General features: G+C 34.7%; 1 protein-coding gene across 1 annotated transcript; it reads left to right on the top strand.

The window, feature by feature from the left end:
• The first annotated feature begins 1,324 nt into the window (after positions 1 to 1,324).
• On the top strand, positions 1,325 to 25,921 carry LOC130965764 (DNA-directed RNA polymerase III subunit 2). Its single transcript, XM_057890525.1, has 39 exons — positions 1,325 to 1,784; positions 4,304 to 4,495; positions 4,676 to 4,802; positions 4,971 to 5,092; positions 5,308 to 5,400; positions 5,600 to 5,669; positions 5,741 to 5,831; positions 5,954 to 6,006; positions 6,384 to 6,448; positions 7,041 to 7,146; positions 7,244 to 7,354; positions 7,511 to 7,570; positions 7,774 to 7,812; positions 7,959 to 8,009; positions 8,180 to 8,278; positions 9,300 to 9,359; positions 9,451 to 9,543; positions 10,229 to 10,333; positions 10,486 to 10,596; positions 10,725 to 10,841; positions 13,459 to 13,575; positions 13,678 to 13,758; positions 14,432 to 14,536; positions 14,617 to 14,697; positions 14,793 to 14,924; positions 15,069 to 15,113; positions 16,093 to 16,170; positions 16,239 to 16,378; positions 16,480 to 16,567; positions 17,642 to 17,769; positions 17,866 to 17,995; positions 18,081 to 18,211; positions 20,210 to 20,335; positions 20,417 to 20,472; positions 21,044 to 21,114; positions 22,009 to 22,093; positions 22,668 to 22,771; positions 24,251 to 24,379; positions 25,198 to 25,921. Exons 2-39 carry the CDS (start codon positions 4,443 to 4,445, stop codon positions 25,246 to 25,248), a joined length of 3,504 nt encoding a protein of 1,167 aa, XP_057746508.1. The 5' UTR covers positions 1,325 to 1,784; positions 4,304 to 4,442; the 3' UTR covers positions 25,249 to 25,921.

Below are 25,921 nucleotides of genomic sequence, written 5' to 3'. Positions count from 1 at the left end.
ATACGAGCAGTTACATACTCAAGAAACTCTGGTGCATTCAACGCCGCAAGGTCCAAAACGCGCAGAAAAGACGGCTCCTCAAATGGATGTTGACTTGCTAGGACATTTGCTACTTATTCTACATCTGGCTCATTAATGCAATCAACATCGTCTCCATCTACGTTTGGATCATCTATTTCATAGTTGCCTTCAAATTCATCTTCGCTTTCACTATTGTAGCCTTCCCAATCCATGTCTCCATCGGCTTCTTCAACACCATAAGTCAAGTGTTTGAACTCAACATATAGCTCGATGACAAAGTCTTGTGGTCGACTTTCGTGATATATTGAAAACATTTCTTACATCGTTGCTTCATTAGTTACATATTTTATCTCGAATTGTATGAATCCTCCAAATACTATTACAAGATATTTGTATACAACACTAATTACTCTTTTCAATATCTGAGGATATATCCTTTCACAAATTATACCTTTTAGTTCTTCAAATAATATGGTGAAAGGAACAACAATATCGCATGAATTCTCACACATAAATTTTACACCTTCCGCTATTTGAAATAAAATTTGGCCATTATAATACACTCTCAAATGAACTCTATCACCCATTTTTTTCAATATTTTTTTAAAAAATTAGATACAACAACAACAAATTTACCAGAATGAAAAAAAGAGACGTAGAGTGAAAAAAAGAACAATAAAACTAGGAAGATGAATGCAAAACTTGGCTAAAACCTTATTTGTAGCTGCTGTAATTTATTTTTTGTATTTTCTGTACAAATCGCCCCCTTCAATCCACCATACATCAACTCACCCCCACCATCTATCAATTCGCCCTCTCCATTTTGTTTTATTAAAAAAAATAAAACTCTCTACACCATTTTCTAGCCTTTTTTTTACCATTTTCTGTTACTCCACAAATCGTTGGTGGCGATTTCTGTCTCTGTCTAATATTCAAGTAAAACATGAATTCACATCAAGAATAACCAATGTTCTGAAAATCAGACCGGATCAACTGGTTCGACCGGATTAACTGAAAATTGGTCATTTGTTCGGCCGGTTGACTTCTAGAATTGCAAGATTCTGAAAACCGGACCGGACCGACTGGTTCAACTGGGTTAATCAGAAACCGTTCATTTGTCCAATCCGGTTGACCTCCAAATCGTTCTGCAAAAAACCGGTTTAAAAACGGTTAAACCGGTGGTTAACCGGCGAACCGGCCGGGTTTTTTCAAGCCCCGGAATCAAAACAGCGCGGTTTTGATTCCAGAGAAACACGAGTACAGTGCTGAATGACACCCCCTCCCCTTTCTCTCTCACAAACACAGCCTCACCAACCCTAGATTCTCCTAAACCCTATCAGAGCCACCATCACCATCTCCCCTTTCTTGCATTCTGCTCTTCTCCTCGCGTCGCCAGAAGCTAAGGTCGGTTCGCGGCTGTTGTTGGCGTCGCCGTTTCCCTGTCCGAACTCTCTCTGTCGCTGCTTTTCTGCTCCTTCACCGTTGGTCGTCACCGCTTCTCTGCTCCTCGCCGTGAGTCGTCGCGGCTTCTCCCCTCCTTGCCGTGCGTCGTTTCTGCTTCTCCCATCCTCGCCGTTTTTGGCTGTAGCCCCTTCTCTACTCCCTGCCAATCTTGTCGTCGCTGCTTCTCTGCTCCACACCGTGTCTCACCGTCATTGCTTCCCTATTTCACGTTACTGAAGTTCCGAATTTGAATTTCTCAGTCTCTCTGCTCTCTGGCTCTATGCTGTCTTTTCCTCCCCTTTGCTGCCAATCCAGATAACGTAAAAACCTCCCCTTTATCCTCTTCAATAATGTTCAATTTGTTGTAATTGTATTATATTGTTTTCTTCTTCGTTTTGTTCTGAATATACATATGATGTATTATTGATGTTTCTGCTGAGTTTTGAGATATTAATTTTCTTAAGTTTTATTTGAATTCAGTCAGTTGATGTTGAATTAATTCTGCTGAGATGGAGTTATAAATTAAATTTGTTTTAAGTTTAATTTATTAATTATGCTGAGAATGATTTTTGCTGAGATTGATATGAATTAATTCTGCTGAGAATGAGTTATAAATCCAATCTGTTTTACTTGTTATTTTGCTGTCATTGATTCAAAAGAGAAACATGGCTACAATTCTGCATTGGATTTACTATATGCGTTCAAAATAAGGGTTGGGTGAAGTTCAGACAAGGAGATGGTTTACTCATAGGAAAAGAGAATGAAGTTAAGAAGCAAAGAACAAAAAGATTACCTAATTTATGAAAATGGAAAATTCAGGAATGGAAACCTAATTTGTAAAGGTTATTTATGCTTCTTTATTGTGTTTTTGTCTTGTTTAGTTAATTTAATTGTTCAGTTTTTTTGTGTTCTGGGCTTCTTACTGTGCTGTGGAATTGCTTCTTCCAGCTCAAATTGTAGACTATACTGATTTCTTTTCCACCTTGCACCATACTAAAATTTGTGGCCTCAAATTTTGCTTGCCTATCTTCTGTTATATCTGAAAATGATATTGTTTGACCGAGTTTAGAAGTCCTATTGCTAATGTGTTATATATACATGAAGATTAAGAAACTGATATTGTTTAATTCATACAATGCTTTAATTATTCTGCACCCTATCTCACAATATATGCCACTTTGAATTTTTAATAATTTTAGGTTATATTTAATTAAACCGGTTCAACCATGATTCGACCTCGGTTGAACCGTTGAATTATTAAACCAGTTACTTGACCGGTTCATTGACTGGTCCGGTTCTTGCAACCTTGGGAATAACACCAAAAGCACTCCAATATTGAAAAAAATGAGCCCTCAAATGAAGAATTTTTTTAAAACTTTTAGGAAGTCTAAAATACACGTAATATTTTAACTTCAAAACAAAAAACCCTAAAACCGTTTCCCTCTCTCCCAAGGCCAAACCCCAACCTCAAGTCTCAGCCCACTCTCCTCCCAAGAATCATAGATTCACTCACCAACCTTTTCTGACTTTCTGCTTGTGAGTTTTTTTTTTTTTGAAGTTATTCTTACTAATTTTTTATACTGGATTTTTGCTGTTTTAATTTATTGATGCTAATTGTATTCTAATGTAGAACTGATTGATTTAATTTGTAGAAGGTTTAGATGAATCGTATTTGTATTTTAAACTAATTGATTTAATTTATTGTTCTCTTTTTTCCTTTTCCTCTCTTGAGGCTTGTATACTAAAGTTTGGAGAAATTGAGGGAGATAATAGAGCAGAAGACATTTCCATTAACACTAGAAAATTTGTTTCCTAGCTAATCAAAAGATGAAGATTCCATAACAGGGTCTTTCTTCTGGTGTTGTGTAGCACTCTTTAATTTCCTTAGTGGACTAATCACTTTGCAATAGTTTGATTTGGAGGTCAGTGTTAATAATACGAGTTTGTTTTTAAAGGAGGGGAAATGGAAAGTTCTAGCAGTTTTAAGTTTCAACATGGAATTTTCATTTGCGTTGATAAGGAGTCTTCGAGACGAGGCAGGGAAGACATGATAATTGTTCATTGAAGCTGTTTTGTTTCATGCCAGTAGCTAGTGGATTTTTTTGTGTTAGAAGCGATTATTAGTTATGTTGTTTTGGTTGGTTGACTGCATTTTGTATTCTTATTCTATGTTCTTAATTTTTTAGTTTGACTTATAGAATATGCTTAAAATCAATGAGTATTTTTCTTACTATGTATGTGACTTAGGCTTTTTTAGATGAGTGTTCATCTTCACGAAAAAATATTGGAATTCTGCTATATTAGTTTATTTTCCAATGGAATATATTTCATTGAAAAACAAAAAAGTCATAATTTCAGCCTCTGCATTATAACTTTAATTTTCTGGATGTTTTCTTTTTCTTGGTTAATCTCTGGACAATTAATTATTTAAGAGATCGAGTCAACCGGTTCAACCCGTGACTTACCGGTTGACCCAGTGACCCAATAGTCCGACTGGTTCGATTACCGGTCTGGTTCTGATAAGTATGCTGGTAGGTGTGCCTCCCCTCTTTGATCCTTGCTCTGTTTTGCTGTTGTTCTTGCTGATGGTGGTGTGTTGTTCTTGCCGCTTGTGTGTTGCTCCGTTGCTGTGTTTTTGGGTTCTTGCCATGGTTTATGGGCTTTATATAATTTTATTTTATTTTATTTTTGTATGTAGCCATTAAACAGATATGGAGTAGATTCATTTTGAATTTCTTCTTAATGTTTTTCCTTTTTTCCTTTTTTCTTTTTTCTAAAATAGTTTGTCTTATTGCTGTTTCTTTCCTTTCGTATACACACACACATGCACACTATGCAGTCCCATCTCTTCCCAAATACATTCACAAAGTTGGGGTTCAACCAGCTTGATCAAGTGATCATAAACCTCACAATAGCGTTCTTGAAACTCCACTTTCCCGGGCGCGCACACAAAGGAAATTGACTCCATCATCATCATAATGGTTCTCAATCAGGAAGAACTGCAACAACTGCCAGATGACAATTCTCAAAAGTGAGTCTTTGTTCTTTAGATGAAAACGCTTACCACTTTTTCTCTTTGGTGTATGTTTTGTTATTATGGTTTAAATTTCTCTGATATTTTTTTCTTTTTTCTCTTCTCTCTTCTCTCTACTTTCTTTTTTTTTTTTTAAAACAATTTTTATATGTTCTAATGTTTGATCTGTAAATTAAGTTCTGCCATGGGGAACCAATTGCCAAATTGCCCTATCAACTATTCCGGAATCATGAACAAGCAATTACTAACTGCTCCAATCAAATCCGCTACCGATAAGTTTCAGCTTCTTCCTGAGTTCCTCAAGGTATCTCATTATGTAATTGTATGTGGATTATAATGATGGTTTATGATTTATGAATTTTGTTGTAATAATTAGTCAAAATGAATACGCATTAGTAATTTGTTGCCACAGCTTAAATGGATGCCTCTGATTCTCTTAAGTTCTTTTAAATTTATTTTCGAAATCTATTAGATTCGCGGATTGGTGAAGCAACATTTGGATTCCTACAATTATTTCATAGAAACCGAGATGCAGAAAATTCTCGATGCTAACAATATCATTCGGATGACTAAGTTCCCACATATCTACATCAGGTAAAACCAATTGTCTTGACCTGTACCCTGACCAATTTGCATAATTTATGTTTTGTGAATTGTCATATATGTTCCTATAGTTAGAGCGAACATTAAGGCAAGGAATATCATTTGTGGATCACTGGATCTATTGTTCTTTAGTCTTTGTGTGCTCAAGCCATGCCAAGTTGTTTTGATGGGATTTATAGTTAATTTACAATAAGCTTTCCTTGCAGGTTTTTGAAAATTAGAGTTGGTAAACCTTCAGTATCAGTGGATACTGCTGTCGAGAATATTACTCCACAGACATGCCGCTTGACTGACCAAACGTAAGATTCTTTTCCCTCAAAAACATGTCAGAGTCTTAATGTTATATTGTGTAGCAATAGATTGTTTTATATTCACTGTAGAGTTGTTCGCTTTGGTGCTTCATTTTTGTGTGTGTATATAATGGCAGAGACTATAGTTTGACCAAATAGCACTCCTTTTTTTTGAAACATGATTCAATTTACAATGTCCAAATTGAAGGTATGCGGCTCCAATAAATGTTGATATTGAGTATGTGACAAGTCATGATGCAGCAGACAAACGAAGAAAGGTATTTGAACTATACTGTGATGTGAATTTTACAAAGCGAAACTGCATTATGAATTTAGCTTTGTTTTTCAGAATAATTTTTGTATTGGAAGAATGCCTATTATGTTGAGGAGTCATTCTTGTGTCCTGCATGGGAAAGACGAAGCTGAACTTGCAAGGCTTGGTTCGTATGAGTTACAAACACATATATTTATTTATTTTTTATGCATTTTCCCCGTTGAATCCTAAGCCTATATGTTGTCCGTTCCTTGTTAAAACTTACTTATTTAAATTTTCTCTGATCAGGTGAATGCCCTCTTGATCCTGGTGGATATTTTGTAATCAAAGGAACTGAGAAGGTGCCATTCTGACTCTTTTCTTCAATGCTTTTCATAGTTAGAGACACATTTTGGAAGTTTCTGATCAAGATTAGTTGAAACTGATGTTTTTGAATGATACAATTAAAAAGGGTTAATAATCGAAAATGATTGTATAAACGTTGAAATGGACATTGGTAAATAACTGAATATTTGTTTGAGAATAACTGGAAAAACATTTTAAATAGTTGGAGATAAGTTGTTAAGGTTTCTTTTTCTTATTAACTGTTGTCATAACTTTTACTTATTATTTTCTTTAACCTCTTCTAATTGCATTTCTTCCGATCTTTGTTATCTCGGTATTATTTATATTTTTTCTCTCTTAATTTATGAATTATGCTGCCACCAATTTATTTCAGGTGATTTTAATACAAGAGCAGCTTTCAAAGAATAGAATAATTTTAGACACTGACAAGAAAGGAAAGTAAGTAATTCTTCTTAGTTTGTCGCTCATCATTTCTCCTTATATATGCGCATTCAATAAATGCACTTCCAAACATGTATGGTTTTGGGAGCTTCCTGATGTCCCTCCCTTCCCCCTCTCCCCGTCTACTTGGTAGGCTAGTATGATCGCTTTTGAGTGATATGCTTTTCCTAACATTAGGTACTAATGATGAGATTCATTCATATGGTATTCTCTTTCTTGGAACTATGGGTTGCTCTAGAGTACTGGTTCTGGTGGAAAAGTAGCCCAAATTTAAAAAATGAATGAAGAATTGAAAAATGGATTTGCACAAAAAATCCTTAGACAGGCCACGGGACCCAATCCTTTATTTGGGTTAGAAGCCAAATGAACAGAGCCATGACAGATTACATTCAGAATGTTCCGTATCATTTAAGTTCTGGAAGGTCATAATGACAATAAGAAGACAAAATCTCGAAGTTTGTAAATATTTGTGACATTTAGATGAACCCATTAATAATCTGTTAATACCTTATATTCACTTCATTAGATTACTAATTATTTTGTTTTGTGTTGTTTCTTAAAGTATAATTTTTTCTTCGCTTGCTTTCAGTATTAATGCATCTGTTACAGCCAGCACAGACAAAATAAAAACTAAAACAGTTATCGTGATGGAAAATGAGAAGATGTGGGTACAATTGAATGTGTTTCCTAAAAAGGTGTGCACTTTTCCGTTTCAATTAGCTTATACCTTCTACTCTCCTATTCCATTGAAATTTGGTTTATCACATTTTGGAATCTCTTAATTCTCTACAGGTTCCTCTTATGGTGGTAATGAAAGGTATGGGGATGGAGAGTGATCAAGAAGTTATACAAATGATTGGAAGAGATCCTCGATATAGTTTGTTGCTTATGCCATCAATTGAGGCAAGTGACATATCTATTTGGCTATGTCAGAATATAGAAATACTTATGGAGATTAGAGAAGCAATGTCTTTTATAACAGTTTTCTGCTTATTGCTGACTTAAATGCATTATCTTATTTTGTTGCTTATATTACTATGTTCCCCCCTCCCAAATCAGGAATGCTCAAAAAATGGTGTATATACACAGCAACAAGCACTGGAGTACCTTGACTCAAAGGTATGTGTGTGAGACTGTGCGTATGTTTTTTTTTTTTTATTTTTTTTATTCTTTTTCCCCCCTCAACATATATAATTTGGACATCCTTTTAGTACATAGACTTTGATGATATTCCTCTTTTATCCAAAAATGAAAAGAGAGAGAACCTTGATATGCACACTATTGTTTATTGCTGATTCTGCTAATTTCTATTGTCTGTTTAGGCCAAAAGTTCCACATATTCGAACAATCCATCTGAAAAGGTTCTTAGCTCTCTGTCTCTACACTACACACACACACACACACACACACACACTGTAGTTTGTTTATATGCTATTGGTTACGCAGTAATATTTGAATTTTCCCTCTTCATTTTTCTAACTTTGTCATTTCAACCTTTTCTATATAGGAAGGAAGGGCATTTCGTATCCTGACAGATGTATTTCTGGCGCATGTGCCAGTAAGTTCTATTTGAATTTTAATTATCTCTTGAAAAAGTATGTTTGTTTATGGTCATTTATTTTCATCTTGGTATAAGAACTCCATTTTTTGTAATCAGTATACCTGTTGAGTGTTGATAACCTTAATTGTGTTTCGTTATCACTCACTATTTTCTTTTACTGTCATTAGGTGCATCAAAATAATTTTAGGGCAAAATGTATATATACTGCTGTTATGATGAGACGCATGATGGATGCAATTCTGAATAAGGATGCAATGGATGACAAGGTAATCTCTTTTTCTAATACATGACTGTGCCAGCTGATGTATCTTGAGAAAAAGACTGGGTTACGTAGTGAAAACTATTGTGAACAAGATTTTCCTATGCGATGGGAAGATTCTGTATTTCATTTTACTTAGTAGCCATAATTTTCTTAGTAGTAGCCTATCCCCATCCACTACTGATGGAAGGTGCTTCAAATGTCTTAGAAATGAAGTAATCTCAAGCACTTCTGAGAGATTGTGCTGTCTCTAGACAATTAGGCTGCGTTTGTTTCTGAGAATAGGACATGACAAGACACTGAGAACAGGACAGGACAAGACACTGATGGACAGAGACATAAAATTTTGTGTTCTTGTATTCTGTTTGGTGATAAACTAGAATAAATTATGAAAATCCAATTTATTCTCATTTTTTTTCATTAAAAAAATTTGAGATGAAAAATATAATAATAAAAAATATAATTATGAAAAATTAACAAGAATAATGAAAGAAAAAATAAAAAATAAGTTGTATCCCTTGTTAGTGTCTCCGTGTCCTTCCTGTCAGGATGGACACAAAATACACTAATTCAGTGTCTCTGGACACATTGTCTCTGTCCATGTCTCTTCTGCCAAATACGATTTTGTGTCACTGTGTCCCTGTCTCAGTGTCCTGTCTCTGTAAACAAACGCAGCCTTAGAAATTAGCTCCAACTATGTCACAAAATCACGGGAGAAATGCAAGCAAGTTTGTGATAGGAAAGCGGAGTTTTCTGACTGATTGAGAAACTGAGGTGGTCCCTACATAGAATTGTTTTGATAGCATCTCAGATTTTAGAAAGTAGGGGTTTTTTTTTTTGATAAAAAGAAAAATTGAGAGATTTCAATCATACCGGACCACAAATCAATGAGTGGGCTATACATACTTGAAAATCTAAAGCAGAACACTAAGGAATACAATTAAATACGCCTGATCCTATGGGTTCGGTCTGCATTCACAGTGTGTTCCTTTGGCTAGCTGGTTGACTACATAAATTTCCATATGTAGGACTATGTGGGAAACAAGCGGTTGGAGTTATCTGGCCAGATAATATCTTTGCTTTTTGAGGTACTCTCTCATTTAGTCTAATAAACAATCAACTTTTGTGGAGATTCTTTGCATGTTTATTATTGCATCTATGTTATTCCTTCTTTTGTAGGATCTTTTCAAGACCATGATACTTGAAGTTAGGACACATATAGACAAACTGTTGGAAAAGGCAGACAAGGCTAAGCATTTTGACATTACTAATGTAAGCCTCTTTATATTTATACTCACTAGTGGATTAATAGGCACACCCCCCTTTTCTAAAATTCAATGTGTGCAATAATAGTGAATGTGGGATAATCAAGATGACAAATACTTTACTGTTCAATTGAAAAGTCTTGGGTTCAAGCCTTAAGAGTAACAAACTTTTTGTTTTCTGTTTTTTTTTTTTTTTATTATTATATATATTATATATAATAATAATATAATAATGATGATGGTGATGATAGGATAGTCAAGATGACAAATACTTTACTGTTCAATTAAAAAATACTAGACTCCTAGGTTCAAGTCTTAAGTCTTAGGTTCAACTCTTAAGATACATCCACTATATCCCCACTATATAGTGGGGATAGGGAGGGAGTTAGTGCACAAATTCTTTTATGAAATACCCTTTTCATATATAGTGGGGATATAGTGGATGTATCTTGCAAATGTAATCAATGCATGCATAAATCATCAGAAGTTTACTCATTAATGTCATGAATCTATTATCTTTTACTGTGGTTTGTTTGTACTAAAATAAAGAGAGATACTTGACTGCTTTTACTTCTTTATTTGTTTAATATTGTCTTGTTTTGCGTTGTTTAGCCAACCTGATTTTAAAATGTCTGCTATTTGAATAATTTTCTTTTTTTTTTTTATTTTTTTTCCTCTCCAAACTTTGATAGTGCTTACAAGGAAAACCTACAATCACTAATGGATTGGAAAGGACTCTCTCCACTGGTAATTTTGATATTAAGAGGTTCAAAATGAAGAGGAAAGGAATGACACAGGTTGTATATTCTTTTCCCTCTTCGTCCTTCCAATTACTTGATATTTAGTATCCAAAATGACTTGGTGTAGTGTAGTTAGTTTAGGAGGTGCCTCATTATCAGGGTGCTTGGAATTGTGTGTATTTCTATTGATGAAATTTCTCTATTTACAGGTGTTGCAAAGATTATCATTTATAAGTGCTTTGGGGCAAATGACACGAGTCTCACCACAATTTGAGAAGTCCAGGAAAGTAAGCGGACCAAGAGCTTTGCAGCCTAGCCAGGTGAGCTGCATTCTGATTGCAAACTTTCATGACATACTATTTTTATGATTCTCAGACATTTTATTCTAAATGTTGAAATTTTATTTACTGAAAAACTCATATCTTCTTATCTTTTCTATTTGATATAGTGGGGTATGCTTTGTCCTTGTGATACTCCTGAAGGAGAAGCTTGCGGGTTGGTGAAGAACTTGGCTTTGATGACTCATGTTACTACTGATGAAAAGGAGGCCCCCTTAATCTCTTTGGTATGTGTGTTATATTATAGAGTATAGACTGATGGACGTTTCCTTATTACTGATTTATTGTTTAACAAGTATGACTGTTTTGTAAATTACAAATAGATGTTTTATTAGGACTATGGGATGATTGAAGCCATCAAATTTCTAAGTGTGGCTGAAAACTATTTTAATTATATTGCACTATTGTAAGTAACCACACAATAAAAGGGAGAGAATATGTAGTGTATTATTCACTCACTATAAAGCTGGGTCTCAGCTCTACTGCTTGAAAAGAAAAAACAAATCAGAATTAGCAAAGGGAGAAACGAGACACTGTAGCAGCCTCACTCTCCCAGCCAATTCCTACCAATTTCCTGCCTTGCTTCCACACCCTCCTCTGCCTATGTATACATTTTCCCCAGAATAGAAAAAAACACGCACCTGCATATTCTATTGCCAGACTAGTAGTCTCATTCCTCACTCGCCCAAGTTAGTTAGGCCCTAAGGTCCCACCCAACCCTCCTATAGTCTGATTTGGAAATCCCCAAACTGCCCCTGAAGTTCTATGCTTATAAACTTGAAGTCCATTGGGAAATTTGTCTCTAATCCTAACAACTGTATTCACTGATCGAAGGTTGACTCCTGGAGGAAAAATTTGGATCTGGCTTGGTTTTATAAGATAGAAAATAGAAAGAAAACTCCTAAGAGAATTTCAGGGACTCCCTAAATCCCCAAGTTCGTTGTCACTATTATTAACTCTCTACACTCTCTCACCCCTACTATATTCATCATTCACTCTCTGAATCTTGTGGCATCCTCCTTCCTCTGAATTACATTTTTTTTTGTATCTTTTTGTTGGTAGAAAAAGAAACTCTCTGCAGATAGGGAAGATTGTGCAGAAGAGGATGACACATCCTCACATTTACAAAATCTAAGACCTGATGATATGACCATGTAATAAAGCTTGCCAACACCCTTAAAGATTCCATGTTCTGAGCACCAAAGAGTGGGTGAAAAGCTAATCCCATACCAAAGATAATTAATAGTCAAACATGAACTGTCATAAACTATAATTCCTTACAAACCAAATAAGCACTGCAAGGATTGCAGTTTTCCATAGTCTTTGCTTCTTTGTGTGTTCTAAACCTTTTGTTTAGTAGGTAGAACTGATGCAAGTCCTTGGGAAAACCCATGATTCTTGAAAGATACCAAAAATCCTGCTTCAAAAAGATCTTGCTCTAGGACTTGAGCCCCTGATTTGGAATCTAAACTGCTCTTTATACTCATATCAGTGGACCAAGGAAAGAGAGCCATGAACTTCTGGACTTTGGAGCATACCACTAGTGTTAATCCTATTAAGATCAGCAATCAAAACAGTAGCGCGATCTTAGATGGAGATTCAAATTCCAAATGAGCTATCCAAGAGGAATGTATCTATCTTAATAGTGGAACTCAATTACATGGGCATAATATTTGCATTTGAAAAATACACGTATCTATCTATCTAGCTTCTAGACACTTCCTTCATTCATCCTATTAGGAAAAAAAAATATTTAAAATTCTTAAATGTTAAAAATTTTCATCATTTATGTTGATCAAGATTGAGACAGAGAGAATTGAGAAATTCGCAATAATAAGTTTGAAGAGGTGGGTCTTTGCAGCTCACCCAACAAAAAAATGCGTTGTCGTTGCAAAGAGGAGGTTTTGTAGTCGCTGTTTGGAGGAGAGGTCTATCTCAGATCTGGCTGCCGTGGGAATGGTGGACTTGAAGATATGGGAAGTGGTTCACAAAGACGAAGAGCTTCTTCTTGGCGCTAACAACCCCAATAAGCCAGAGTTTGGTGATAGCCTTGTAGAAAACTTGGTGGGAGCACAGGCGGGGTGATGTACGTGTTTTGGAAGGAGAGCTCGGTGTAGTTGTTTTCATTGGAGAAGTCGAGAAGTATGAAGAGAGAGAGATGAGATGAGAGAGAAGAATGAGAGCAAGAAATGGAGTTAGGGCTTATGGAGGAAGATTGGAAATTGATTTTTGATTTATTTAGAAAAAATTAGAAACAAATTTGTGCAGAAAGTTGCTGTTGAAGCCACTGCCTTGCTTTGGTTTATGCCTTTGTCTACTGCGGTTTGTGTTTTATGTTTGAAGTTTGAAGCCAGAATAGGAGAAGACATGTGTCTCTCAGTGAGTAGGTGCTGCAGTGACATTGTTTGGGTGAGATCACAGTGGACGAGCGGACCTCGTCCACTGGACTGCATGTGTTTTATATTTTTAGATATCCGAAGCTGTTTCAATATTGTTTACACTTCTGCAACCAATATTTGAGTCCTGTTCACCAGCAATCTCATTGGCATCAAAACTTCAAAGCCTATAACAGCAATGTGCTTTCTTGTAGATTCAAGTGAAACAATATGGCCATCGCTCAATGTTAATAGAAGTTAGAACTACACTTATTATGAGTGGTTCCCTCCAGTTTTTTACCTGTACTATGCGGTCTCATGTGTTGGTTTGTTTTCTCTTCTGTACATTTAGGAAAATCTGGAAATGGTCATGGTTGGCGCATTGATATTTGTCTTATTGAATGTTTGGCCTGTTTACTGTATGTTGCATCACGTATATATAATGTAGTGTTCATTATTTCCATGACAGTGCTACTCTTTGGGTGTTGAAGACATGGAGCAGCTCTCTGGCGAGGAGCTTCATACACCAGATTCCTTTCTAGTTATTTTTAATGGTTTGATTCTTGGGAAGCATAGGAGGCCACAGGTATTCGTTTGTCCGTGTCGTTCGTTAATTATGCAATACATTGTAAACCTGCACTCATTTTTAAAACTCTATAGCTTGACTTTTCCTCCCTCATTGTTAAAGCATTTTGCTACTGCAATGCGAAAGTTGAGGAGAGCTGGTAAAATGGGTGAGTTTGTGAGCATCTATGTCAATGAAAAGCAGGTGAGTTGTCCTCTTATAATGGATGCCCCCTCCACCTCTCATCTTCTTGCCCTTTTTTAAAAAAAATTTTAATTTTTGAATTCATGACCTCGTGCAAACTATAGAAACCAGTATTTTAATTTATGTCCTCATGACATGGTGTACTGCCTTTGTTTTAAGATATAACTTTAGTTTTATGGTTACAAGTTTAGTAGTCCTTATAAGTATACATATTATGTCCATGATTGTGGTTTTGAATCGGTTCTCAGCATATTTCTGAGAATTGGTTGTAGCTTAAAAATAGGCTGCAAGAAATCAGTCAAAAACTGATAAAACAGGTCAACAACCGGTGAACTGGTTGAACCAGTTAAACACGTTTAACCGGTTAAAAAAATTGATAAAACACAAATCCATCTTCCAAGAAAATATGTTTTATGCATGGATTTATTGTTTTAGTTTATTATTATTTCTGGTTAAACTTCTAATTTCACCAGTTCAATGACTGGTTTTCAGAATTTGGCTTTTAGCCTTTTGCATCAAATCAGAGTTGATGCATGAACATACTTACGGTTCCAATCTGGTCGGAGTTGCATGTTTTTCCTTATGTCTGCATTTTATGATTCGATTTAATTATTCTATCTAAACAAGTGTTTTGGTTCTGAGTTAAATTAATGGTAAAAAGACATGTCTCCAGCATTGTGTGTACATAGCTTCTGATGGTGGTAGAGTTTGTCGTCCCCTTGTTATTGCTGACAAGGGAATATCAAGAGTCAAAGATGATCATATGGAAGAGTTGAAGGTAAGCATATCATTTGCTTTTATTGTGGAAATGAAAGGAGAAAAGTTGCTTATGAAAATTCAATTATCATGCTTGTTCAGGATGGAATGCGCACATTTGATGATTTCTTAAGAGATGGATTGATTGAATATCTTGATGTCAACGAGGAAAACAATGCTTTGGTTTGTTCTGCTCTAATTATTTCTAGCTAGGATTTTCTTCAAAGTCATTCCTGATAAGTAAATATGCCAATTGCCTTGTTTCCTTTTCTTTTAAGATTGCTTTATATGAAGGAGATGCCACACCAGATACTACTCATATTGAGATTGAACCTTTCACCATTTTGGGAGTTTGTGCGGGACTAATTCCATATCCTCATCATAATCAGTCACCAAGGAACACGTATCAGGTTGGTTCCCTAATCTCACCTTGTCTTCTCTCTTCGAATCTTTGTAGGTGTCAGAGAAGGTGACAAATATGTAAATAAAAATTATTCTTCTCATGTTCTGATATCTGTATATGCTGCTTTTATTTTTGTGGTCACCGAGTGTAGTGTGCTATGGGGAAGCAAGCCATGGGAAATATAGCATACAACCAGGTACGCAACTTTTTGAAGGTTAATTGACATGAGCTCAGCAATGCATGGATTATATTTCAAAGTTTGTTGAGTACTAATTGTAATGGAATTCTTTTATTCTTTAATTGAACAAATCTAATTTTTAATAGCTTTATTCCTTAACTAGTGTGTCAATATTCACTCTTTCATTTATTAAATGTGTATAAAAGTAATAAAATGGAATTAGTTGAGATGACAAGTTGTTTATAATTTAACTAAGAGGTCTTGGGTTTAGGTCTTAGAAATAGCAAAGAATTTTTTTTATGGATCGTATATAATGAAGGGCATTTCAGCAAAGAAAGTTATGCACAAACCCTTTCCATATCCCTATTATATATAGTATAGAGTAGACACATGCAAATTAGTACATGCCATGTGGATCGTGCTCCAAAATTTTAAATATTAGCAGTGCCTAGGAGTATTTTACAACATGCACCAATGTGAAGGAAATATTCTCCAGGAGTGTATGGAAAGAGTTATGATCATGTAGTCTTAAATCTTACCCTGTAAATCAAATGCACAGAGATGTTTCTTTGGCTTGCCTCCACAGGAAGCTGCTTGCAATTGAAGACTAGCTGATATGCAAGTCCATTTATACTTTACCAGTATACTTTATGTTTACTAATTTGATTATAGTGAGACTGGGTTTGGTTAGAATGATTTTACGCTTTGTGGTTGTAGAGGCCGAGTGCTTGTTTAGTTGTAAATCAAGCTAAAAGCCTTTTTGGTTACATGCGGCCATGTTGGTAGTTGGTTTTAGGAATGTGTTTCATCTTGAAAAATATTTGGCATGAAGACTGAGGGCTTGATACTATTTCCTATGTTTTTATTGCGCATTGTGTAGTTTTACTGCTGCAATCAGCAGTTTTTATTACTATCATAGATAGAGCAGGGTTGACCAAGTTATAGGAGCTTGCATACTGGGTGCATAATAATGCAGTTTAAATCTTTATTTTTGTAGCTATGCCGGATGGACACCTTGCTTTATTTGCTGGTTTATCCTCAGCGGCCTTTGCTGACAACAAAGTCAATTGAGCTGGTTAGTATTACATTTTTTCATTATTTGATTGCTTATGAGTTGAGGTTGTTAATAATATTTGTTCTTAGGTTGGATATGACAAGCTCGGAGCAGGTCAAAACGCTACGGTAGCTGTGATGAGTTACAGCGGTTATGATATAGAGGATGCCATTGTGATGAACAAGTCATCTCTTGATCGTGGCTTTGGTCGTTGTATTGTTATGAAAAAGTATGCAATTTTATTTGGGGTTTTGCTTCTGGTTGCTTTATATTTCATGGTCAGGATTTTTAAGGTAGCAGTGTTGTGCTTTAATGTTTCTTGATGGATAGGTATACTGTCATCTGCCAGAAGTATGCGAATGGCACATCTGATCGAATACTTAGGCCCAATAGAGCTGATAGTTCATCACGTCAGCAGGTTATATGTTTTCTTATTAATTGATCAATTGATTTTACAGTTTTTATTTTCTTAGTAGTCACTACATATAATCAAGAAGTGTTGTTGCTTATTTGCATTGCCTTGTGATATGACCCCTAGCTAGCAGAATTAGGGATCTTTATTGATGAACAGGGGTTGAAAATCAGAATCCCCTAGGAATCAATACACGGGAGGAACTACCTCCTCTAGAGAGAGTACCTCTCCATAGTTCTAACAAAATAACCAGAAAAGAAAAGCCTAATCCCTTCTAGACACAACACACTATTTATAGGTAGGTAGAAATCCCACTAATAACTAATTGTCAGCTCTAGTAACTCTCCTGTAGGCTAAGCCAAGCTCAAAATGCCCAGCAATCAACAAGTGAACAGCAACTCAGGCTACTTACCTCTCCTTTTGTAAACTAAACCAAACCTGTTAGACGCCATCCTATCACCTACCTTGCTGACATTTTATGGAATACTTTGTATGTTTGGCTACTATTGAGTGTGCCTTGCAATCATAAACCAGTTTCTCTTGTTTGCTGGTTTTGGTGGTAGTGCAACTCTCACCTTCAATGATGGTTTTTCACAAAAGCAAGTTTTATAGTGTAGGATTAGAAGTTTGACTTCTATTTGGAGTAAAGTGGATCTTTCAGGGATTGGAAAGCTATGTTTTATAGATAATGCTCTGTTTTTCTTGCTTTTGCTCCTGTAAAGAGGATTTCTTTTCTTCTCATCTTGTATTAACCATCAGTTTGTCTTAATTGGATTCTTTTCTTTCTGAAAAAGCTCTTATGATTTCTCTATTTGTTTATTTTGTTTGTTTTTTTATCTTCACCCCATCCATGAAAAGCTAACTGGCTTGTTTGTCATTCTTCTCTTTGAATTTTGTTTTAATCGAAAGGGAAAAAATGTAGTGAAATGTTTTTACTCCTTTTGTGATTGTTGTATAAAATCGGAGTTATTTAATGGTCAGGAAATTTTATTCTTCTATTTGTCTTGTCCTAGTTTGATTTTTTTAGTTCCTGAAAATATGTTTTTCAAATGTCATTTGATGTTTTCAAGCTTCCTTCAGATACTTGATGATGATGGACTTGCTGCACCAGGGGAAATTATTAAGCCAAATGACATCTATGTCAATAGGCAATCACCAATTGATACTAGAAGTAACATTATTGGGTCTGCAGCAAATTTGCCTGATAGGTTTGTTTTTTACTTTTCATATTTTGATTTAGTTGAGTGGGTTTCTCTAGAAATATGTGGTTCAACCTTTTTCTTATATGTTATTCTTATATCCAGTAAATATCGATCTTCTGCGCAATCGTTTAAGGGTCATGGAGGGGAAGTGGTTGACAGGGTGGTTCTTTGCTCGGACAAGAATAACAACATGTGTATCAAATATATAATCCGTCACAATCGTAGGCCTGAGGTAAAGTCTTGGTTGGTTCAATGTTAAGTATCTTGCATGGTTTGAGGTAATGTAGCTAACTCTTTGTTGGAATATGTTGCCTTAGCTTGGTGATAAATTTAGTAGCAGACATGGTCAAAAGGGTGTTTGTGGAACAATTGTCCAGCAGGAAGATTTTCCATTTTCTGAGAAAGGCATTTGTCCTGATCTGATAATGAATCCTCATGGTTTCCCAAGGTAACACAAATTATTTGTATGTCGAACTATTTTTCAATATGCTTCGTTGTTCTCTTATTTGCATTATTATAATTTTTAAATGAGTTATGTTATTCATGGTTTACTTTGTGTTCAACATTTTCTGTCTTTCCTACTCGTAAAATTTTTATTAGGAAACATATGAAGGATTCTTAAACTCGAAACATGAAGCGGGGTCTCTGAATAACAAAATAGATGTTGGATTCTAGACTAAAACTTTGTCATCTTCACCATGCTAATAATGTTTTGACATTTATGTAGTGCATGGGCATGGCTATTTTTTTAATACGTATGTGAATTCATTCGCATGTTGAGCTATTAATCAAATATAGTTATGAATGAGTCCTGTAAAAAAAGAAAAAGGTTAACATCTGTTAGTATTACTCATTAATGTGTACTATCATACACATTCTGTGTCAACACTATTACAACAAATGCAGAGAATATAAGGATATGTTGAATTCTTTTAGCTCAATTATAAAGTATAGTTTTCCAATCCTTACACCAAATAAATGCCATACGTCTAATCGTGTCTTGTAAAACTTGCTTGTCAAGAAAATTTGTGATAGAAAAGTGCTACCAAGCTTGAGTGAAAGTTTTAGTGAACAACTATTTGATTTGCAGTGTTGGATGGATTGAATCTTGGGTGGTAAAAACCTAACAAGAGAATGTATTTGGGGAAGCTAATAAATGATTATTCCATAATCAATTTGTTTGAGGCTTTACTTGAAAAGTAATTTTAAAATAATGTGTTTTGTTTAGATTCTATGAAGGGTTATGTTAGGCCTGCGACAACAACTGTAAAACTTCGTCGCATCCCAATGCTTGGACATGATGCAATGACATCTTTAATCCCTGTAGCCGACCCCAAGGAAAAGGCTTTGTTAACAACAACTTGTATAGTACCCATTGGACGTTCATTATCAAAATTATTTTCTTAACTAATTTTTATTGTTTTGTTTAAATTAATAAAATAAATAAAAATACTTTTTTCCTAACAATATTTTACTATCTAAGAACTTTTATCCAATGGGTATACACAAAACCTACATGTAGAAAAATGAGGGAAAGAAAAGATAAAGTGTTCAAAGAAATTGTGATGAGAGAAAAGTTTCTTTTGAGAGAAAATATTTTAACTAAACTGTGACATGTAACGTGGGAGAGCTAGGCAGGAGAATGAAAATTGTGAGAACGGTTAGGGATGATATAGCTTTAGAATAGAAAGGGATTACAAGCTAATGCCTGAGTAATGCTCCAATTGGTGCTTTTCGTATCTCTGTTCTAAATATATATTGATGTATTGAAGTTCCAATGAGAAGAATGGACTAGATAGAGGAAAATCTAACGGGTATAGGTAGAAGGATATAGCGAAAACTTTAGATGATAGCATAGAGGAGTTAGATTTAAATAACTAGCCTATTGGCGTGGTTTATGATGCACTACATAGTCAACAGGGAAAAAGGATTCATCTTCGAGTGGTTGGGTAAGATTTTTTTTTTATTAGGGCCAAATCACATATTTTGTTATTGGGGTTGTGGAAAGTCAATGAGATTTGAGAAGTCACTGAAATATGATGTGGATGCAAATATATATGCTGCTTTGCATGTTTCTGTGCCCAAAATTATTGTACCTTAACTGTCTGAGTGGTAACATTCATTATTGAGTTTCATTGGTAAAAAGGCATGTTCGTTTTGAATGTTTAGCATTAAAATATTTTTTTTTTGGATCAAGCTCTTCTAAAGTAAGCTCTTCTAAAGTGAGGGAGTTGGTAAAGTGAGAGTCTAATCACCTTTGAATCAAGGTAGTCGGACTCGCATATAATAGAAGTTACAAATTTAATGGTGATTAATCCCTTATGTTATTACTTTACAATTCGCCTCACTTTAGAGGATCTTTTTCCCATTTTTCTGGGATGTAATTAAATGGATAAACAACAATGCATTTTACCTGACGCGAACTAATAATTTTTCATATTATCAGTCGTATGACAGTTGGAAAGATGATTGAGCTTCTTGGAGGCAAGGCAGGGGTTTCATGTGGCAAGTTTCATTATGGAAGTGCTTTTGGAGAAAGAAGTGGTCATGCAGACAAGGTTGAAACTATAAGGTATCTTATTTGTCTCCGGTGTGACATTCTTTATATTGACTTACCTGTGTTTATGTTCTTATGGTTTTATTCATCTGGCAGTGCAACTCTAGTGAAGCATGGCTTCAATTACAGTGGAAAGGACTTCATTTATTCAGGTTCTCTTTTCCTCTTACAGTTATTAATTCAGATTTATTTATGGAAATGTTTTCTAAAATATTTTGGGAATGAAATGATCACATCTCGCCACTATGCATGCATGTATATGTGATGACATGGTCAGGTCTCTAGTCAGTTCATGTGGGTATATGAAATATAAGTACGACAGTCAACAGAACTAAACTGTGTCTATATCCCATGTCGTAGAGTCAGCTAATAAAGATTCAGAAACATTTTTCATGGGCAATCAATTGAATAAAAGCAACCATCTTGCCTTATCAGTTATCGGCATGGGTTTTTGGTTATTTATAGAATTGTTGGGCATTTGGTTGACAATGTCCTAAAGGTTGTTACCATACCCAGGTGGGAAAGTTTTGTTCTATGATGTAGTTTTTGCTGTTGCTTGGTGTTAGCAAAGTGCATGCTTTTAATGGAACCTCTTTGCATTTGCATATTGCACTGGTGAATTATTTCGTGCTCCTCTTTTTGGGTTGTTATTCCAGCAATATAGTTTAACATTCCCTTGTTCATGTATACAAGTGGCATCCACATTCTCCTTTTCTATTTCAGGTATCACAGGCTGCCCATTGCAAGCATATATATTTATGGGTCCAATTTACTATCAGAAGTTAAAACATATGGTGAGTGAAGTCTTTTTAATATGATTTTTTATTTGTGTTAATTACTAGAAGGGGTACCATAATTTTGGCTTTTATAGTCTTCCTATATGAAGCACCAACCATAAAATGGAAATGTTCCAGGTTCTATTTTTTTAGATGACGGAGCAGAAATGCCCTTAACTGCTCATGCTTTATGGCTTAAAGAATTTATATCTATTCCTTCCCCTGCTCCCCCCAATATTTGAAACATATGTCATCTCATCTTGTTTATAATTACCCTCGAGTCTTTATTCCAGTCAAGTGGTACAATTTGTCAAACTTTGGCTTCATTTTAGTGCTTTAGGATGCTACATGATATTCTATACATCAATTAGCTACTGTTCCAAAAGCTTATGTATGAACCCTGCGGCTTGGGACATTCACAAAACCCAGGCCTGGCCTACTTAAACGTTCAAATTCAACTTTCATTGTACCCAGAAAAAATATTCAACTTTCATTTAGAACGGGGTGGCAACGATTGAATTCCTAACCATTCACTGTAAGGATAAAATGGTATTCCTTTATTGTGATACTACATAAGCCTGCATCTACAATGGTAATATTATCCCCCATTTTTCCTGCTGCTTTTTTTTCTTCTTGGCACAGGAGAGGGTTCTTTATCCTATTCACTTTCTGTAATTCTTCCTCTTCATCTCAATAATTTTCCCTGTCAAAAAATTATATTCAGGTATCATTATATTACAATAATTAGGATCTTTATATACCTGTTATGAATTAACTTGTTACAGTATCAGTCTCAAATTTTATCATGCATATTTCGTAATGTTCATGGTTGAATGATATTTTTCTATTAGATTTAACTTGCTCGTATATTCATGTCATAAGTTCATAAGCAAATGCTTTGTCCATGACCAGGTGCTCGACAAGATGCATGCTCGAGGCAATGGCCCTCGCGTTATGCTTACTAGACAGCCTACAGAAGGGAAAGCTAGAAATGGAGGTTTTCATTTTAGACTTTCTTCATTTGTTGTTGAATTTATTATAGAATAGTAAAAGTTAATATGGAACACTGCTGTTTTCCCGCTCCTCTTGGGGGCAATAGTTTACAACTTTTATTTGTCATTTTTTTTTTTGTGGTCATGTATGTTCTGTTCAGCAGCATTCAATTTATAGCCTAAGCATTATTTAATTATTAAAGTATTTTTCAAATTAGCCTACCAGGCCAACAAATTACCCTAAAATGTATATTCATTTTGGTTCCTGAAGTTATATGAATGCCTTGCTTTAGTCTATTATATTGGAGAAAGTGATTCCAACCAGTTCTTTTTGGTGATTAAAGTTAGTCGCTACGAAACATCACCTTAAGGGATAAACCGAGTCTGTTTCCAATTTCAGAGATAACAAACCCTAGGGATTAAAATGAATGTCCATTGACTCCAAATACCTAGTTGCAATATATTTCATCCCGGTATTTATTCTAGATTTGGATTGGCAGAACCTAACCTTTTTCCTGGTAGCTAATTTATAGATATATGTTACAGAGTGGTTAATTGATAACAACTCCCTTTGTTCAGGTCTACGTGTTGGAGAAATGGAGCGTGATTGCTTAATTGCATATGGTGCTAGTATGTTGATTTATGAGCGACTCATGTTATCTAGTGATCCTTTCGAAGTTCAGGTAAATAATTTAGACTTTTATGTTGATTGCATTCATTGCAGTATTGTATGCATTTCAAAAGGGGGAATCAAGTACAGAATAATTTATAATAATATTAAAAGGTCAAATCAGGGTTTTCTGCAGAGTGCAGATAACCAAGTCCCAATACGCATACTATTTTTTTATTTTGGATAAAGTAAACCCCCTTTCCAGGTTAAAGAATTCATGTGCAAGACTTTATATTGAAGTTGCTGAATTCTGTTTTAATTCTGGCAAACAAGGATTTCCTGCATGGATTAGATTGAAGCTCTTCCATGAAATCTATTGATATTTGCATAATAAATCTAAAAATTCTCTCATCCAAATCTTTCCTCAACCTTCAAAGCCTCATATCATACTGGTTTGGTTATGTATTATACTTTACAATGATGGAGAAATGCTCTTTGGAATGGGGTAAAGAGAAAAGTGGAAATATTGGAAGTAACTGTCAAGACATTTCTAGGTTAAAATTTGAGAAAAAAAAGTTAGCCAGCCGTAAGGTGAAAAATCACTTTACTTCAAATTTCAAGATCACTTATAATTAAAATTCAGGTATTTGGAGGATTACACAATGTGTGCCCAATTTTTTAAAAGTCTTGTTTAAGTGATCTATATCCATTATGCATCATGTCAGATGCTATACACATACTTTCATCTACTTTTAATTATATTTTAGAAAATCTTTCTTTAAGTTTTTAAACTTTTCATATATATAAAATAATAAAATTAGAAATTTCATAACATTAAATAGAATGACTAACTTTTAGTTTGTGTATATTAATCTATGCTAATATAAATTCATAACTGCTTTCTTTTAACTTAAGCTTTATGTTTTTTTCTTAATTTTATAGTACTTTTCACATACTATTATATAGTCTGACTCCACAAAGCATGGACTTTTAGCTGGCCTCGCCACACCAGTGCCCTATGTTTAATGCAATTACATACTTCCTTTATTCCAGAATATCTATTATTTGAAATTCTGTATAATGGCAACTCAGTCTATTTGGAAATAATTTGTATTTAGATAGAGTTTTTAATGCACCGGAATTTTGAAGTGATAGGTATTTGAAGCAAGGAAGTATCTTTTATATGCGTAGTCTCTTTTGTGTGTAATAAATATATTATTTTTATATTTGATTTTAATTCTTGTATTGATTGTGTCGTGTCCTATACTTTTACAAAATTGCCGAGTCCCCTTATCCGTGTTGTATCATATCTATGTCGCATGTTGTTTCCATGTTTCCTACATATCTAGCTTGCCCACTACTGTAACAATTCATCATCTCTGCAATATTAAGCAAAATCAATTTTGACGAAATAGTTATTGTCTGGAATAAAGTGCTCAAACATGAAACCAAAGACACTATTTTTATTTTTTGTTCGCATGGTACATTAAAAGTTAAAACCGTTATATTCTTTACAATCAAGTTGACTCATGATACTTTCATTTCTACACAGGTCTGCAGAGAATGCGGTTTGTTAGGATATTACAACCATAAGCTGAAAACTGGCATTTGTTCATCTTGTAAAAATGGAGATAAGATTTCTACCATGAAGCTACCATATGCATGCAAGCTCTTGATTCAGGTATGATATGCTCTTCTCGATAACTTCAATTTATATATTCTGGAAGTTCAGTTATCTGATGGAGATCCTATTCATTTATATGAAAAATTATTGTACCAACTGATAAGTAATCAACTCCTTTGTCTCCATTTATATGAAGTTGATTAATATATCAATTATTTATTTTGAGCAAGAATTAATCTTATTTCACTGTTAAGTTAGAAAATGATAGATCTTACGAACCATTCCAATAATAGAAAAATGCTTTGAAAAGAATCAATTTTATTACTGTATGGAGTTATTAGAACAAGGATAGATGCATTTAGTTCCAAAATAGTTTCATATCTATGTGCATTTTAATCTGGGAAATGAAATTTCTCATTTTCTCTATTACACATTACACTGAAAATAGCACAAACCGAGATCTCCATAATAACGAATTAATTTGAGATGGTTTCAGCTTTTAGCAATCAGTGAAAGAGGCACATTGCATTGATCTAATGTGGTGCAAATAAGCACTTTAGTTGCTTCTCTTATACTTATTTTGAGAATCTAGAAGGAATAGAAGGAGAAAACTGCGAAGTGGAAGCGTTGGAATTTGGAAATGGCTATATTTAGCCATATTAGTCTGCTTCCTCAGAACTCAAGCAAATAAAAATAAAATAACCAAGCTTTTACCACACTGTGGGGCTGTTATGCGAATCAAAGTATTAAACTAGAATAGTCAAGTGTATATAAAATTTTAAATTGGCCTATGATTTGAATTGAAAAGATCATGCCCATCAGCTTTTAAAATAGCTGTTTGTTGATTGATTTGATTTGGTTCTCAAAATTTTCAGGAACTCCAATCAATGAATATTGTTCCTCGCTTGAAATTGGCAGAAGCGTAAAGTCTTTTCAGATAAAGTTGAGAGGAAAACGGGTTTGCTGCTTGGGACAAATCAAAGGCAAAACGTTGCCATTGACTACCAACTATTCCTTCTTTGTATAGGCGTTAGGCACAAGTGATTTGCAAAGCTGAAAATTAGTTTTTCTTTTTATATTTCTAGGTGTTTTCTGTTTCTTTGTCAAAGGTAGTTATCGACGGTTAAGGAAACTCCTTGTTCATGATGTGGTTTCTGAGAGTAGAACAAACTCTTTAACATACCAATCAGAGCAGCACATCAACCAATGAGCATCTGAATGTACATAAACTTCATGTTATTAGAAATAGAGTGATGTTAGCACTTCATAGAATAACGAAAGTGTTACAAGTTAGTATTGATCTTCACAGAATTTCGAAGACTCCAGGTTGTAATTTGCATGAACTTAGTATATAATGAGACGTCGAAAATAAAATAGAATTGCAATAAAACTAACAGAAACAAAGGAAAAGTAAATTTGACAATGAAAGAAATCCTACTCATCAGTGTTATCAGAATCGTAACGAACAAGAAAATGAGTGAACCTATCGTTTTTGCAATTTTAAATTCGTTGAAAACTGGCTGGTTTAACGTGAACACGTGATAAAAATACTCGAGTGATTCATAGTACATTAATTCTCTTGTTCCAAGTTCGGCCAAC

This window comes from Arachis stenosperma, chromosome 3 (genome assembly GCF_014773155.1).
Source record: "Arachis stenosperma cultivar V10309 chromosome 3, arast.V10309.gnm1.PFL2, whole genome shotgun sequence".
NCBI classification, from domain to species: Eukaryota; Viridiplantae; Streptophyta; class Magnoliopsida; order Fabales; family Fabaceae; genus Arachis; species Arachis stenosperma.
This window is presented reverse-complemented; position numbering and strand designations above follow the sequence as displayed.

Bases quoted from the DNA above. Each gene is read 5' to 3' on its own strand.
- LOC130965764 (XM_057890525.1), top strand. From the start codon at position 4,443: ATGGTTCTCAATCAGGAAGAACTGCAACAACTGCCAGATGACAATTCT. The intron at 8,279-9,299 runs GTAATCTCTTTT...TTCCATATGTAG, and splicing joins AGGATGCAATGGATGACAAG to GACTATGTGGGAAACAAGCG. The intron at 9,544-10,228 runs GTAAGCCTCTTT...AAACTTTGATAG, and splicing joins AGCATTTTGACATTACTAAT to TGCTTACAAGGAAAACCTAC.